This window comes from Bemisia tabaci, chromosome 10 (genome assembly GCF_918797505.1).
Source record: "Bemisia tabaci chromosome 10, PGI_BMITA_v3".
NCBI classification, from domain to species: Eukaryota; Metazoa; Arthropoda; class Insecta; order Hemiptera; family Aleyrodidae; genus Bemisia; species Bemisia tabaci.
The window spans coordinates 27,757,748-27,775,697 of record NC_092802.1 but is presented as its reverse complement, the minus strand read 5'-3'; the positions used below and the strand labels follow the sequence as shown (position 1 = coordinate 27,775,697).

At 39.7% G+C, this 17,950-nt stretch overlaps 1 protein-coding gene across 2 annotated transcripts in view; it reads right to left on the bottom strand.

Annotated features, from left to right (window-relative positions):
• hig (locomotion-related protein hikaru genki) overlaps positions 1–5,764 on the bottom strand; it is a gene marked incomplete in the record, with an annotated part of 286,062 nt that extends 280,298 nt beyond the window's left edge. The window contains 2 exon segments of one of the 2 annotated variants that reach the window (XM_072305530.1): positions 3,479–3,913; positions 5,250–5,764. In XM_072305530.1, coding sequence (XP_072161631.1) covers positions 3,479–3,551 — 73 coding nt within the window. 2 annotated transcript variants of the gene reach the window in all.
• Between the last annotated feature and the right edge of the window lie 12,186 nt (positions 5,765–17,950).

The window sequence follows — 17,950 nt, the reverse complement described above, 5'->3', positions numbered from 1 at the left end:
CCAAGAGTACGAATAGTTGTATCCAAGCGTTGATATAAGAGACTTCGGGTTAATTTATATGTTCTTGAAGTCGCATTTATACACACATACTGCATTTGTTCCTAGCTTTGAATATTTTCTGCCACCAAAGATTCCCTTGTATCAATTTAGTGACCTGCCCTCCTTGCAGATCCTTCCTTATCGCTTATCTTTTTTGTTCAATATGCCATCCAATTTTTAGCGCAGTCCTAATCTTAGTAGGTATTGACTTATTATTATAAGAGCCTGAGGTGCTAAACCATGTATCTTACTGTTGGTGTTTTAAAATTGCTGCTCCTCTCTTTTGTTTTCGAAAAGAAACAAGTCAACTTTATAGTTAATATTACTACGGAATATTCTACTAATTGAGAAGAAATGTCAAGGAAGTTTTCAAGAAATTAAATTAACTAGTCCTTCAAGAGAAAAAAAAAAAAAACTTTGGAAGGTTTCGCACTTCGGGCATAGACTTAGACTTAACGTTGGGAAAAAACAAATTTTAGATGAGGAAAGCCAAGACATTTTGTACCCTGCATCTATTTCTCTTTGCGAATATCATGTCTACCGCAAAGGATTGCTACCTCAGCCGCTGAAATTACGCACATCTCGGATCTCCCCAAATCCGCATGTCATATTCCGCGATGCATGTTTGTTCAAAGGGTTGGAATCTTCTACTGACAAGAGGTTACCAGTTTCTGACATCAAAAGGTTCAGGGGTTGAGTGCGGGCTCCAAGGCGTTAGCCCCAGGTGCAATTCTTGGCACGGTGGGTAAACAAATACACAGCGGTTCCGTGCTGGGTCCTGGGTCTCGTATTAGATTGATGCGTTCAGTGTCAACGTTTAGACGAACGAAAATATGTGTTTCAGATCGCGCGGGGGAGGAAGCGTTGTTAGGGTTTTACGGCTTAGATTAGAACATGCGTCTTCGTGTCGAGCGACTTAGGTTTCGTGGTTACAAGAGAGGAACGAACACCTTCCAAAAGTAAGCATACTATCTGCGTGTCTCACTGATCAATTATACTGCCGTGCTAAATAAGGACGCTGTAGGAGCCTTCAGAAGTTGCCAAATTTCCTTCGAGAAAAACCAAAACTACTGGAAAAATTGTACATATTTTTACCCCAAAATTTTCAGACAATTTCGTACCCAATTTAATCTAAAATATCTGAAAATTTCAAGGAAAAGTGTGCTTAAATTGCGTCAAAAATATATCTTTTGTCAAGGGAAATTTGGCAACTCTCGAATGTTCATACGGCGTTCTTCCTTAGCACGGCAGTTAGTCGTATCTAAAAAATCTTCGCACCGGGTTGACTGTGGAATTTTCAGTTTCCACAGTTAATGTGCCGTGATGTAAAAATGTTCTTTGTTTAGCGTAAATTAAGTTAGTTCTTGTTATTTGATTTGATTTTTTATGCAATGTCATGGATTTTATGAACATAGTCTCATTTTTTTACAAATATTTGAGGCTCCTATTATCATGGTGGAGGTAAGATTCGTTTTTCCAAAGGATCCTGTTAAAAAGATGTCCGACAAGTTTCAAATGCTGACTTTACAATACAAAAATGATAACATAACATTTTAATTTGTACATTTTGCAGTGGGCGTAGTTACGTTAGCATTTGTTAAAATGTAAAATCAGCATTTGAAACTTGTCGGACATCTTTTTAACAGTATAAATGCTAAATCAACATTTAATTTCTTTCCGTGTACCTTGATTAAACATGGCAATTCAGATTTCCTCATCAAATTTTTCACATCCTAAAAAATGAAAAGGTAGCATCGAAAAGTAAAATAACAAAGATCTCCTGTCATATGTAAAATCTCCCACAGCAGACCTTTTAAATTGTGAGCAGCCTTTCAAACCGGGGAACATACCAACGACCGCAGAAATGCGATTACACAAAAGCCTAAATGAATTTAAGACCTCTCCTGGTTCTGGCCTCCTTTACAGCCAAAGGAAACTCAACGATGCTCATCACAGGAAGGGATTTTACAGCGAGAGCACTTAAAACCCTCAGCGTCCAGCAGCTCTGACTTTAGCTCTTTGGTGTGACGTGCTTTGCGATATATCGATTGAGCTACCATTTAACCTACGGAGAAGGATCGATTAACAGGGTGCTCGCAGCGAACACTTTAATAAGCGATTCTTTCCGTGCCCTCAAATAGGGAAATATCGATAATCGATCATGCACGCAGCTCGCCGTTGCTTTGGCTATCATTAAAACGTCGCTATGGGTCATAAAAGGTCAAGAGTGGCACTCATGGCTCTAAAATGCCTCGTAAAGTCTTTGGATTGACTTTTCGAAAGAAGGTTCCGGCAAAACAAGAATTGTAAGTTGAAAAGCTTAGATAGGAATGGTGTCCACGATAAGGACTAGAGATTTTAAACAACTTTGTAATTTCAGGGCAGGTAGAAAAAAAAGAGGAAGGAGAATATATGATGAAAGATAGCCAAGTCGAACTGTCGGAAGACTAACGAAAGTCGGCTAAAGAGGCTTTTTGAGTTTTTCGTTTTGCTGTCAACAAATTCATTGTAAAGATTGTACAAAAATCGAGTTAAATGTGATACATTTTCAACTTTTGTAAATTCATTGATGTCGTGAATTCTTGAAGTTTCGCAATGTATCGTTTGGTCAAAAACAATAGAACATAACTTCAAATAAAAATTTTATGATTTAAGTTATAAAATCTGAAAATGAGGAAATTCCTAACAATTTCACTTTTCATTGCCATTTTATACTCGTCAGAATAAAAAATCTATCACAAGAAACCCGTTCCCTTGGACTACTCAATTGACTTTTGAAGCTATGTTTACATGTTGAACCAATCGATATTGATACAATCTCACCTGTTTGATTTATCAAATTCTATATCATATGGACGCTATGCTACATACACTATGCTGCCCAGCTAAGGAAGATCGCCGTATGAGCCATCAGACATTGCTAAGTTTCCTTCGATAAAATACGAATTTATTGGATAAGTTATGAATAATATTATTTCAATTTTTCAGACAATATTGTTCGCAGTTTAATCTAAAATATGCGAAAATTTCAAAGAAAAAAATGCATAACTTCCTTTCAAATCAAACATTTTATCGGAGAAAATTTGGTAGTTCTCGAATGTTCATACGGCGTTTCTCCACAGCACGCAGCACGGTAGTATGGACACGAAAAAAATTAAATTGCTGATTTAACAAATCAATTGCTAAAAAAAGTGACTGCCATGTTTCAATATAGATTTTACAACAAAAAATGCTACTTTAGCCACCCCCGTGGTTAAATTAGCTTAAAATAGCGGTTGAAGTAGCATTTTTTGTTATTGTGAAATCTACGTTGAAATATTGCAGTCACTTTTTTTTAGCAATTTCATTGTTAAATCAGCAACTTAATCGTTAAGTCAGCAATTTAATTTTTTCCGTGGGTCTTCCTTAGGACGGCAGAATTCAATGTCATTGCACTCACCTTTATTCTTCTCCGAAACCTTGGTCTCGGCTAGCACCGTCGAGAGAATCAGGAGAAACAGCGCTGGCTCCATCGCGATTGTTTCGAGCACCTCTAACTCATTCCGCTCCTCACACGCGGCGCCGAAATGCTGAGACCGAACCGCGTTTGAAAGCCAGTCACGTGGAGCGCCCGCACCGCGCCTTCAAATCGACAAAGCGCAACATGCACGACGCGCCCGAGTATTGTTTCATTGTCTCACGCCGACATGCAGGCGCAGCGCACATTCAAACTCGCAGTGAACGGTGGCGGAATCCGGGAGGCAATGATAGTCCTGCCTACTTAGAATTGGAAATGAGAAGTTGGGAGGCTGGAGGATACACCGAAACGAGAGAGATCACGCTTAGGGGAAAACTTGTAATATTCATCCATGGGAATCGTTTAACTTGCTTTACACTAAATGAAAAAACATAGAAAATGTAAGATTTTCAATAATTTTATCTGACAATAAGCCTACCATGAAATCCTGCACACTGGAAAAAAAAACACTTTGGATCTAGAGTCCAGACTCTTAAAAACATCGACAAGAAAAAGTACTCTTGATTCAATCAGAATCTAGCTTAAATTAAGAACCAAGCCTCTTGATTTGAGCGGATTTCCTTTTGATTTAAGCAAAAATCTGATTGAATCAAGAATATTTTTTCTTGTCAATGTTTTCAAGAGTCTGGACTCTAGAACCAATGTGTTTTTTTTTTTCCAGTGCAGTGGAGAATTTGCAGTTGTCTCAAATCTCGCACGGAAAAAAAAGCACGAGGTTGGTGGATGATGTGGACATTTCCATTAATTTTGGTAGTACCTCAATTAATTATGGTAGCACCCCAATTAATTATAGTAGTACCCCAATATATTAGGCAACTAACCCAAATGTTGCGGCACTACCCTAACTTGAGTTGCGGTACTAATACAATTAATTAGAAATGTCCAATTCATCCAACAAATTGGGGTAGTGCCACAATTTTAGGGGATGACTCCAGACACGTTTTGTCCGTGTCAATCAAGAATACTGAAAAACTTGAAAACTCACTCAGTCGCGCTGAGGAAGCTGAAGATGCGAGCCGGCGAAAGGCGTCTGCCTGTAAAATATCACGAGCAAGTGAGTTTTTAAGTATGCAATATCTCCTGTGGGGGTCTCCAAAAATTTCACTGTCTCAAATTTTGTAAATTTCATGTCGAAAATGAAACCGCTAAAAAAACTGAACACGTGAATAAGCTCGGTTTCTTAAGGAAACGATTATTGGACGAAATATGACGAAATAGCCTAACGTGCTACATGTGCATACATGTGCTTAGATGAACATGCTGCCAGATGACGTCACGAAGTGGCACATTTTCTGCTCTTTAACTCTATTATTCTCCAATTCCCCGTTGTAGAAAAAAAATTATGAAAAATACAGCGAACTCAGCTTATCAAGCACACTCAGATAATGCAATAAAATTATTTTTGTGTGCAAATTCTCCATGGATTGATTTAACCCTTCTTCAAGTGTCGGTTGTACATTTTTACGTTTCTCACTTTTCACTAAATACTAACTGCTGACTGACTACTTTTACTGAATTTAATCTGTTCTCAAAGAATACTGAAACATAGCCAATGAGATAAAAACACTTGAATACAAAGCGAAACAATTTCGCAGATTAGTTTAATGATCATTGGAACTCTTTCACTCCTCGTCACTGATTGACATCTATTCCTAAATGGTAATTAGCAGAAAATCTATCGCGTTACACCTACTTTTTTATCGAAGTTTGAATAACTGCAACAACCTATTTTAGATATCAGCTTTACAGAAGAAACTCAGTAAACGTGAGAATTATCACAATGTTAGTCTTTACACTTGCAATAACAGGAAGTGATAAAGGTCAAACGGCAAAAAAATGGCTTGAGTTGAATAAGACAACGCCACTAACTCATAAATAGCAAACAGAGCGAATGAGGTGTTTTTTTTTTTAAATTATACTTCGACCAACAGAAATATTTTTAAACCTCGAACACGTTTTCTGTTTACTGTCACGCACGTTCTAAGATTAAACCACGGTCCTCTCCGAATTCAAAAGCGCGTTTATTTCACTGCACCGAACGTTTCCGATGAATCCTGCGCTTATTCAACCGTCGACGGCGATGCAGGCCCCAGGATAGAAACCCGTTGAAGTATCGAACACGTTTACAACTACAACGTTAAAACCGAGGAACGGGGAAAGTTCAAGCCCACCGTCGAGACAGGGCTGAAGCGGACCAGACACTGCGAGCTCGGGGGAGCTTTCCGCGAAAGTTCAGGCGGGACAGGCGCAAAAGCTCGGTGCGTTGCCGGGGTCCGGGGGGTGGGGGCGGAAGGGTTGTTGCGGGCGCCGGGACGTCCCGGCAAGCGTTCGTAAATGAGTTGTGTTTACGTGGAGGCTCCGTGCGAAAGTTCGCGTTAACCGCATCGGCAGCTCATGCGTCCGTTGAGGCGTGCATGATCGAAAAACTTTGAGAAGAACCGCGGAGAGTTGTATTTTGGGTTTTGTAGAGTGATTTTTTTTTCTGGCGAAAAAGACCCGCTAAGAATTGTGGCCCGAATTGTCTGTAACAAGTTGGTAAAATAGTGCTGGGCCCACACTAATTTGCGGGGGAAAACAAGGCCAAAAAACACACAAATTTCTATCAGAGTAAAGAATACTGAAATATAATGAGCACCAGTACAAGCAGAGAGTACAAGACTGAGCGGGCACTGATAAAAATATTTGGGTTGGTACACGGACTTTATGTCCACTTTTTTTACGTCCACAGACTTTTCGTCCACAATTTTTACGTCCACAGTTCTGAAGCTCGCACTATTGCTAAGTCCATTAAATAAAAGTTCACAAAGTTAAGTCCACTAAAATCAAATTCAAGCGTCATATTTTAGTCCGTGTGTAAAATTATATTGACAAGGTCGAAATGAGAAAATTAAGAGAGAATAAGGTGTTGTAATGAAATGTTAATTTCTTCTTTTGATTCATCTTTTCAAATTGTCTTTGGTAAATACTTGGTTTCATTTCTATCCTTGGAATTTTCGATATAAAATATGCCTTAAATGTACATTCTTTTTTTAATGAAATTGATTACTTCATTTTAAAAACATTTACATTTTTAAAACGTGGTAAATATTTGGAAAACCTTTTCCAAGCAATGGCATCGATATGAATCTCAATGAGCCGTATGGGTGATGAAAGAAACTATACAAAAATTAATAAAAGAGGAAAAAACTAAGAAGCACGAAATGTTTTCTTTTTAACTTATTTGTACATCGACTTCCTTGAGTCAAATACGTTCAATTTTGAGCGTTTAGTTACGCTTACACCACGCTGCAGCACAGTAAAAGCCCAAAACATAAAATAATAAATTTGAATGCTTTGGAAATCATTAAATTTGACACGGAACCACTATTATATTTAGAAAAAACACATTATATTTTGCAGTAGTCCATATTTCTTTTTCATCAGTTTAAAAGGGAATAATCAATGCAGAGAGTGCAAACATTTCAAAATCATGAGTTGAAAAACGCTGACTCCGCGAGTTTAAATATTAGAGCCTAACTTACAGCGGAGCGGCGTGTCAGCAGCGCAGAACGCGCACTGGCACCTACAAACCTAACGGGATACTTCACGCATTGCGCAACGCGTTAAGTATCCCGTTAGGTTTGTAGGCGCCTATGCGCGTGTAACGCTGGTTGCCTGCCGCGCCGCAACGCTTTGAGCAACTATTTCGCGTCAGAGGCGTTACACAATATTCTACAATATTGAAGGCGCACGAAATAACTATTAAAAGAGTACTTTTAATTTTGACTGCATCTGATACTGAAAAATGTTTAATTTGGCATTATAGCGTTTCCTAGGCTCCCGCTTTGGTTTTCATCTTATCATATCCGTACAGTGTACACATGGACATATGTTTTTATCTACTCTTAGAGTCTGTTCTTAAAATTATAATAACTAACTAACTAACTCTTTCATGACTTGATTCATGAATGAAATGTTTTTAAGAATGAAGGTAGTAGTAGTATGCATTTATTTTTGAGGTGGTTCCTGTCATTTAAATGAGAAGAAAAAAATGTGGACATAGCATGTCCACAATTTGGACAATTTTGGACATATTCATGGTTGGACATTAAATCATGTGGACTTAATAAAGACTGGACTTAACGTTTAGTGGACATAAATAGCGGTGGACATTTATTTAATGGACGAAAGGTAGGTGGACATAAAGTCCTGGAAGCATTTGGGTTACTTTTAGTTAATGCAGGAAGTGAAACACAAACTAACACAAATTTTGTGTTGATTTTGGTACGATTTGCGGTGACTTTAGCTCAGACAACCATGGAGAGACTGCGAACACCCTTATCGATCCTTTTCCATAGGTTTAAATGGCATAACAATCGATAAATCGCAAAGCACGCCCCGCCACTGATCGCTACCGCTGCTTCCCGACTGTTCAAGTTCAACCTGTCAAATTTTTCAAGCGCCAATGCCCGATTTTTAGGCGCATTTGGCGCATGGCGCCCGGGGAAGGCAGAACACTGTTCGGATTAAGCAAAAAAGTAACCCCATTCTGAGCTATTCTGTAATTTTCTTTCAGTGTTGATGGTTGAGCGGGACGAGGAGCCCAGGTGTAAGAACGTTCAATTTGACAACACTGGTTCGGCCGATGGCGTGGGTCAATGTATACCTGCGATTGGAATTTCTCGACGAAAAAGAATTCGCGCAATTAAGCGGCAAGGGGGGAGGGGGGGGGCGTTGATGGAAAAAAGCTTTCGACTCTGGCGAGTCAATTTGTTTCCGGAATCATTTGCAAAAGTTCCGTTCGCGCTTCACTCCCCCACTTTTTCACCTGACGCCTTACGATCAGCCGCGTCAAATTGTCGAAGCTCGGTTGTCATAGGTTTTAGTGAACAAATGCGAAATCATCGATTTTATTCAAAGGTATGGCAACGCTGCTATTCGCACCCATTTATCTCTGTGGTGCCTCACCCACGTTTCTACGTGAGATGGTGAATCATTTAGAATGCCTCGTTCTCAAAATTTGATTTCGGTTTGAAGCACCTGTAGACAGACAGGACAAAGCCAGGTCCATTAAGTATCAGAACACCATGGAGGAGTAGTGGGAAATACAGCAAAATAATTGATTTCATGAGGCCTTCCATCAGGAAGAAGGACAGAAATAGATAATTATAAAAAAAATCATTTTTTATAATTTGTTCACCATCTTGGATAGAATTTAGGGTGCTTACTAACTAATAATTCAATCGTAATTTGTCGGAATGACTGGATAGGAGCAAGAGATTTTACAGCATGGGACGTGATGTACATTTTTATTAACACAGTTTACAAATATGCGTCAGAATATGCGCGTACATGGAAAAATAACTCCGGCCGTGAAAGCCGTACTTACGGGCTATATGGGCTTACCGTCCGCGTCCCGGGCTAATAGGCCGGAAGTTCCAGACGCAGCACCCGGAGCATTCGAAGCAACGTCTCCAGCACCAGGAACTTTCGGTCTCTGAGCCCGGAATGAACGGTATGTCAGCCCGTGACTTTTTCCCAGTGCAGCTTTATGAATTCAAGCGAGAACTCAGACCCTATAGTCTTTGCTCGGCTGTATTATTTCCTAGTCCTATATTGTGATACATCTTAACTGCACAGCTTAAACTGCACAGATTTTAAGTTGAGGTCAAAATGGAGGGGATATCCCACGCTATTCTGAGAGTCCACCTCTACATCAAGACGAACTCTCCATGCCAAAGATAGGGAGCGAATACATTAGCAGGGATGCCGTGTTTTCAGTCTTAGAGTTCCCAAATAAAGTGGCAGCCCTGTCAATGTATTTGCTCCCTATCCTTGCATGGAGAGTTTGTCTTGATGTAGAGGTGGACTCTCAGGATAGCGTGGGATATCCCCTCCATTTTGCCTCGACTTGAGAGCTTTTTTTGAGCTTGGGAGATGATTGGTTTTCAGAGAAAACCAGTGGCACCATCGTGTTTCTCGAGAACTTTTTCGTAAGAATCCATGATCAAATCGCAAATCCTTCACACATGCAACATCTCCATTGGTTCGCTGGTCAGCTATCCTTCCAGTCTTATCACGATCACATAACTTTGCATCTTTTTATTCTGTGTGCGAAAGTTCGGTTTTTCAAACGATTTTTCGAACCCTCTTCAAGAATGACTTCCTCAATCGCATCAACCATCTTATGAGGGCCGAGTGCTGGAAATGATCAGTCAAAACTTCTCCCACGAAAGCCAAAAAACTGAAAAAAAGACCAATAGTGAGACCGATGAAAGCGGATTGCAAGTCGTTCAGGTTGAAGGCGCGTGGCTCCGAACCATCCTTTGCCACGGGTTTTACGAACAATACGTCTTCCGCGTCGTCGTTTTCCAAAATTCTCCCCGCGTGCCCCGTCTCGAAGTGTCGAGCCAGCAACTGATTATACCTCTCAAAGTAGAAAGAACCCTTCAGAAAGGGTATTGTCGGTGTGTACTTGATCAGGCATTCTCTGACCAAATGGTAATCAAACCACTCTTCTATGAAGACATGTTTCCGGCGAATATTCTGTTGAGGCGTGGACGTGAAACGCAAGCCCACCAAGAAAGCGTCCGTTTTCACTATCAAACGTATGTTTTCCTTAACCTTTTCAATTGCATTGTCTAACGAATCGTTAAGCTGCTTAATTAAGCCCTCATCATTTTTCTTGCTAAGAACGTCGATTAAATTATAGCTTAAAATTAGGTCTTCAACCATTAGGGCTGTGTAATATCTCAGACCATCAACCAGTTTACCCTTCAGTCGCTCCGTTTGGTTGAATTCGTCAAAAATCCTCGTCACCACGGTTTTGGTGCCTTCGAGAGTTTGAATGAGGAGGTCCGACTCTTCTAAGGAATTCAAAGTGTCGATTTCTGGATACAAAACTCGTTCACTGAGGAGCGTCGTCATGCTACTCAGAAAAACCGTCGAGATAATGATTGAAGAAAAACTGAAGATTAAGAAGAGGACCTTCCCTGTTAATAAATGGCTCAGGTGTAGAGAAGGCGGGCTCCCACAAAGGAAGTAAGCGCAGACAGTCAAAAGCGCCGATGATTCTCTGTAGCGATCGATCTCTGCGAATGTGTAGAGGCGATGAAATACTTCGCACTGCGAGTACTGGAATAAATATTGGACGAAGCCAAAAATGACGATTGTAACGGCGACGAAACCCCAGACAACCGGTTTGAAACCTTGGAAAATGACCAGACTTTGGGGCATGTAATCGCTGTGAGGCGTAGCAATGCAAACAGCATTCGTATCGAAGCCGATTGAATAATCGTATTTTTCGTGATCAGTTGGGAGGATACAGTTACCGTACGTTATCAAATCGATGCCGAATTTTAGCGCCAATCCAGTCTCGGAATTAGCGTCTCTGAATTCGGGGTTCGAGAAAGTATTATAATACTTAGATGTGCAATTCATGGACTGTTCGAAAAGACTTTGAACAGCGAACTCCACGTACGGCGCCGTGCTTCTGGGTGGAAACAGAGAAAATGCCGAAGTAGATCTATCACTGTGGTGGTTGTAGAATATACTGATCGATTTTTCATGCATGTTCTTCCAAGAGAAGTCGAAGAAACTCGTATCGGTGTCGCCTCCGTACGGAACGAGTTCTTCCGTGAAGGGTAGGTACTTGGTGCAACCCTTTGGGTGGCAAATCACGCTCATGTGGCCTTTGAAAAAACGCCAGAAGAATTTGAAGCAAAAAGTTAGAACCTCAGACGTAGCTGTCCCAGAACTTTCGAGCGTTTCATTGGGCAGAGGTTTCAGCATCGATTTCTCGAAATCGCGGCCGAAATTTTTTATCATGAAAATTAGATGGTTCTTAAAATTCCAAATTTTGTTCGAGTACAAATCTCGAGTTGCATTGACAATTGTGTCACTTAGAATTGAAGTGCCTTCAAGATCGGAGGATTTTAGGCCTACCTCTTTACTACACACTTTTTCATCATGAGCCCAGAGGTATTGCTCATCTAATTTAATGCAATACTGAGGCAAAGGTGTCCTCGATTGATTATAGTCCCTCTCATTCCGCTCAAGATCTAGGACTATCTCCTGGTTCGGCTCGTCCGATGAAATTGTGTAGAAAATCAAGTTGAATAACTGACCTACATCATCGAGAAAAAATATCATATTTTTACTGTGATCAGTGACTACTGAAGTAGTCAATTTTCTATGACGCGTTATAGAAATTGTCTGAATCGAGCTTTTGTGCAAATCTTGAATAAAATTCTCAAATTGTGGGTCTGAGTCGATCTCCACCGTGTAAAATAACTTGAGTTCGGTTCTCTTCACTATATTTCGACACAGTGATACTGAGAAAAATGACTCCCACCTGTTGTCTACAGGAATGTTGTCGACCTGTTGTCGAAGACGGGAGATTGCGTAACCGCCGGCAGTTCTACTAACGCCGGATACGATTTGAGCAATTAGGATCGAATAATAAAACACGCGCATTTTGAAAATATCTAGCTTTGCTCTTTAAGTCGGAAAAGTCTCAACAAACTATACCTAATTTGTGAAACATGCACAACTTCGTTCTAAAGAACATCTAACCTTCTCACGATCAGATTTTATTAATGGAAGTATGTGACTTTTTTTATTACCTCAAATAATGCTAAGGTACGATAGAAGACTTTGCCGTCAGTTTAAATACTCCAAAATTTTGGTGCGATTTTATTTTCTTAGAACACGTACATAGTGCCGCACTGAGTCACTGATTATAATTTTAAAGAAACCAAAAAAAAGAACGAAAATTTAGTTCTGTTGCACTAGACAGGCTGAGAAATAGCAGCTAAGGGTGGCGCCAAAGGTGTCGAAACGCGTCCCAAGTCTTAAGTTCAGTGCAAATGAGTTGAATTTTTGTCCATTTTGGTGTCCAACATTTGAGTTTTCCGATTTTATTTTCATTTTTTGACACAGATATTTTGTCCTTCACATTGGAAAACAGGAAAATCTAGCATAAATGTCTCTCTCTTTCACTATATTTTACTAAGGAAATCTAGTTCGTATGAGCACGTGGAAAACATTCCGCTCGAATAAAGCCCCCACCTGTCTATCAAGGTAAATGATACTTACGTGACATAGTTTGAATTGACGGGTAAGTTATTTATTATTCTACATGACCTGTTAACACGTATTTAAATGAAAAATAATATTCTATCTTCTGTTAGGCCAAGTTGAGAGGGGTAACCTGGGAGTTTCCAACTGCCTGCGTTAGTAAACTTTCGAATCAAAACACTTTCGTACTGTCCTACAGCCTACTAAGGAAAATGCCGTAACCGTCTCTAAATGTTGCCAAATTTCCCTCGATGAAACAAGAATTTTCAGATAAACTTTTGAATTTTTTTTCCACAATTTTTCAGAGATATTGATCTGCATTTTATCTTGCGGTGTCTGAAAACGGTATTCCAAGATTGCGCGAAAGGTCTAAGAAAATGTATGAGGATTGCGCGAGAAAGGCACAAAGATTGCGCGAATAGAAACCTTAACATCTGCTACAGGAATGCACGAAGTTAGAATGAAGTATATGTAAGGTAAAGGTTTGGCAAAAAAGGGAACAGTTGGAAAATAAACGCATTTTTATGTAAACGCTAGTTTAGGTTAGTTTGTCGACAAGTCATCGATATCTTACCTTCTGATGAAAAGATTGAATAATATTTGTGGGTATAAAGAACTTCCAACTTTAAGAACTTTGGATTTCTGGCGAAGATCAGCCGGAATCTCGAGGAGAGATCACGTAAGGAACGAAAGAGTCCGTGAGATCATGAACGCCGAGCAGAACATCGTGCATGAAATTATGACCAAACAGCTTGTCTGGTTTGGTCATGTTCAACGAATGGCGGATGATAGGTTGCCTAAGAAGGTGCTAGATTGGGTTCCTCCTGGGAGAAGACGTAGGGGACGCCCAGCAAAATCGTGGATTGGTGGCATTCAAGATGAAATCACAAGATGCTATCTACCAGATGACCTCTGGATCAATAGGCAAGGATGGCGATTAGGTGTCGCAGAGCGCCCGAGCGCGCTGTAAAGCGACTGGAATGTATGTGTATAAAGAACTTCCGTAACCTTTCTCGGAAAAAATATTTAATCGGGAAAAACGAGGCAACGTTGGAATGCTCATACGGCATCGAAACACAGCATGCATGGGCCCTCTAAACTCTATTATTTGACGCCCCGACACAGTGCGGCAGGCAGTAGACGTACATTAGCGCCTGCGAGACTGTAGGAATACTTCACGCATTGAGCGAAACAGTGCGGTCGGCGTAAAGCCCATATTAGCGCCTACAAGGCTGTGTGCATACTTCTCGCAGTGCGCCATATGTAGTGCAGTTGGTCAAGTGGCGTAAAACGTATAATAGCGCCTAAAAAACTGCAGGGATTGCTGTAGGACTGCGTGTCTTTATTCTTGACTTTCTGCTCCTGTTTTTACCGTAAGTAAAGGGAAAATATGTATTTGAATTGAAACGATTCAGAAACTCGGATGATATGTATATATATTATTCTTTCTCTTCTTCTTCTTCTTCTTCTTCTTCTTCTTCTTCTTTTCTTCTTGTTACATCGAAAGAAAATAGGACGACCGAAAACATCGCGTCAAAATTTTCGATACTTTTATGAGATCATTTGGGTAAATTCGTGAAAACTTTTCAGAAAAACTGTGTGTAGCTTTCCAAAAACATATATTATAAATAAAACATAATAGTTTTGTATAACGTTGCAATCAGAGTTAAATATACGCTGCACCCGTCGGCGTCGGGTATTAAAACATCATCATTCATCTCTTAAAAACAAAAACAAAAAAGCCTTATTTTTTTAGCCTTATTTACCCATATTTTAATTAAATCTCCTCTTAAAAACTTGAAAATGGTTGTTCTACGATTTTTTACATTTGGATTTTTTCAGTGGTTGGCGGGCCCCACCTCAGGCCCCTAGTTCACTTTTTAAATGTCTATAAAAGCTCTCCGGGCCATGCGTGCTGCGACGGCTATCCATTGAAGAGAGACATGCCTGTAAGTGAGGAGGGAATGCGTCATCAACGATGTAGTTATCTACCACAAACTACCAAGATTGCCAGATTAACGCTCCCTCGTTAAATATTGAAAATTCACGCAAACATGTGAGTTTTCAGTACCAGAGAAATTCGCGCAATCCAGTGCATCTCCAAAAAGGTAGAAAAGGGAGCATTTGCGCAATCCTACCGCAACCTCTGGAAATTTAAGAGGGAAATAATCATAACTAATCTCGAAAATGAATCTTTCACAAAGGCAAAATCTTGTTCATATAGCGTGTCTCCTCAGCACGGCAGTTTTAAAGAGAAAAATTAGTGCAAAAATAAGTTTTGATAAAACGGGTCTAGACCAAGTAGTGCCTGAGAAGGAACTTGTATTCAACGAGTCGTGCGTCTTTCGAAAAATCGTCCGAAAGACTTCTCAAAATTGTTCACGTGATTAAAAAATCTACACTTTTATCCCCAACAAATTTAAATGGAGCGCTTTTCTTTTTATGTTTGGCAAAACAGCAGTAAATGCCTGCGGGCCGATTATTGAAATTGATAGACAAAACTAGACAAAGATGACAGAAGGGATATAGAGGGAACCTATTGGTGGAAGCTGGTGGTTGTAAGGACAAAGGCAGTAGGTAATAGACTAACTAACGGCAACCCACGAGAAACCCTACAGTTAGTCCATCTTTTTCTCCCTTAGTCTATAAGAACCACACATTTCAACCAATAAGATCGCACCATACCCGCTATGTCTTCTTTGTCTATAGCTTTGTCTATCACTTTCAATAATCAGCCCGCTGGTTTGGCATGTTCACGTGGTTTCGTCCAAAGGCAAACAACGGACATATCTTAAGGTTAGAAATAGGCAGAAGAGGGTGCGACGAAAGCAGCGACAGTAAGTAAAATCATTCCTTCGAATCAGGGCCGGATTTAAGATTCTTGCGTTCATATATACAGTCGGTGGTACAGGCCCCCAGGAGAGTACTTCCTCGCAGAAGGTGGGGGGGGGGGGGGTGTTTGAACGTCGCAGCGAGGTTCGCATTTTTGCAACTTTAGACATCGGCATTGTAATTTCTGACGTAAATTCTGAACATTTTCGGGAAATTTGAATTCCTGCGTAAGATAATACACTCATTAAGTGGAATAAAAATTTGAAGATACAACTGTCGTACAATATGTAATTGTTAAAGTGATCTCCGAAAAAAAAAAACTATTAGAGTTATCAAAATGATAAGTTCCTTGATGGTATTCGCACCTTATGGAAGCGGGAGGAGGGGTTTGGAGCCTTCATTTTCGTTGGATGCAATTTTCGTTACGTAGTTTGTTTTCTCACAATCATCTTTTTGAAGGCAGTAGTCGTTAATTCAGAATTTCATTTGCAATTACTTGTCGGCAGTTGTCGGTCAGTGTTCTCCTTTGAAATGAATGTCCTGGACGGTGCAGATGGATCCTTCGACGAGAAATCGAACATTGGTGAAATTGAAAATGGACAGTATCTACGAATAAGTTCACAACACCGTCCGTCGGTTCATTCAAATTTTTTGTTGCGATATGTCAGGTTCCCAACTTGACACTAATCGTTTTATTACTTTACTACATGGAAAACCATTACTTCACTATATTATAAAAATAATGTAATACTGCGCCGATCACCAGAATTTGCTCCTCAGCACATGTGGCGAATGGTGATTCTGTTCTACCATTTTGCACTCCACCTCATCTGGCGGGTAGAGTCGATTTCTTTTCTTCTCTTTTATTTAGTTGATATATTTTTATTTTTTCCTTTTCCTTACGCTTTAAAAACGAAGTATACTTAACGACTAATTGATAGTAGTTTACTTTACCGAAAACCGCGAAAAAGTCAATGCGCAGATTGTTAGGTTCGGAGTAATTTGCAGTATTTGTCAAATGTTTGATTGTGATATGCAACTCTCTTTCAATGAAAAACAGCTTGTACTTTTTCTCTAGTTGCAATTTGTGATAGACTTACTGTGAAACCTGTGGGGGATCCTACAAAGTTATCAACAAACAATTACTACGTGCACAATACAACTCACCAACTCCGCCTGAACAATTACTCCATAAATATTAACAATCAAGCATTGAAAAATTTAATAAATATATAAGTTAATTACTAATTTACGTCCTACTTTTAGGAGTAACGATATATCATATCATTAAACTTATGCAACAAGGCTGAGGAATACTGGCCGGTAGGAATTTTCATTCGCATATTGTAGGGTATGTTTATAAAATATATCATGTTCATTTTCCGCGGATAGGCAACGGTTGTGAAGGGTTACCGACTGAATATTGAAACTATTAAAGTTCGCGTGTGTTAATCATAACGACCACATATTCTGGAAATTGAAATGCTCAATAATTTATCGTCCAAAACCCGTTGAGGTTGGAGAACCCGAAATATTTTTAATGAACTCGCTTTGAAATTAATTGCTTTTAGTCCAGGCGTCTGGTAGCTAAAAATGAGGCTACCTGGAATTTTGGGTACACAGCGATATTTTTGGCTTACTTTATGTTTTTTGGGTCGCTGAATTCGAATCTGAAATTTCCTACCGCGTATCTGGTGAGCATTTTCCGCCATTTTGAAAAAATGGCCTAAAAAGGCCTTTTTTGCGGGTTTTTTTTTTTATGTAGCGGCTACGCATGAGAAAAAATCCCGGATTTAGCTAATGTTTTGAATAGCTGACAAAATTTTGAAGAAAATGGTATATGAATATGCTAGGTTTGCTTAAAAATTGAGGAAGATACAGCATCGTGAACATCGCGCCCATTCACGTTTTCGCGGCGCACCCGTTAACGCGTGATCCGGCTCGCCGCGGTCAGCTAAGTACCGAAGCGTTCCAAAGTTCCGAGATCCGAGGTTCCTCAATTTTTGAGCAAACCTAGCATATTCATATACCATTTTCTTCCAAATTTTGTCAGCTATTCAAAACATTAGCTAAATCCGGGATTTTTTCTCATGCGTAGCCGCTACATTAAAAAAAACCGCAAAAAAAGGTCTTTTTAGGCCATTTTTTCAAAATGGCGGAAAATTCTCACCAGATACGCGGTAGGAAACTTCAGATTCGGATTCAGCGACCCAAAAAACATAAAGTAAGCCAAAAAATCGCTGTGTACCCAAAATTCCAGGTAGACTTACCAGGCGCCTGGACTATTCGGTTTTCCTTGACAAATGTTTCAGCTGTTGAAAGATAATAACTGTTGATTACCAACAGATGGGAAATTGAATGAAAAACTACGATATGTTACTTTATGAATTGATCTCCTAACACACAACATGTAGTTAACAGATACCCGTTTAACTTACTTTAGTTTTTTTTTTTTTTTTTTTTTTTTTTTTTTTTTTTTTTTTTTTTATGAAAAGAAGAAAACAC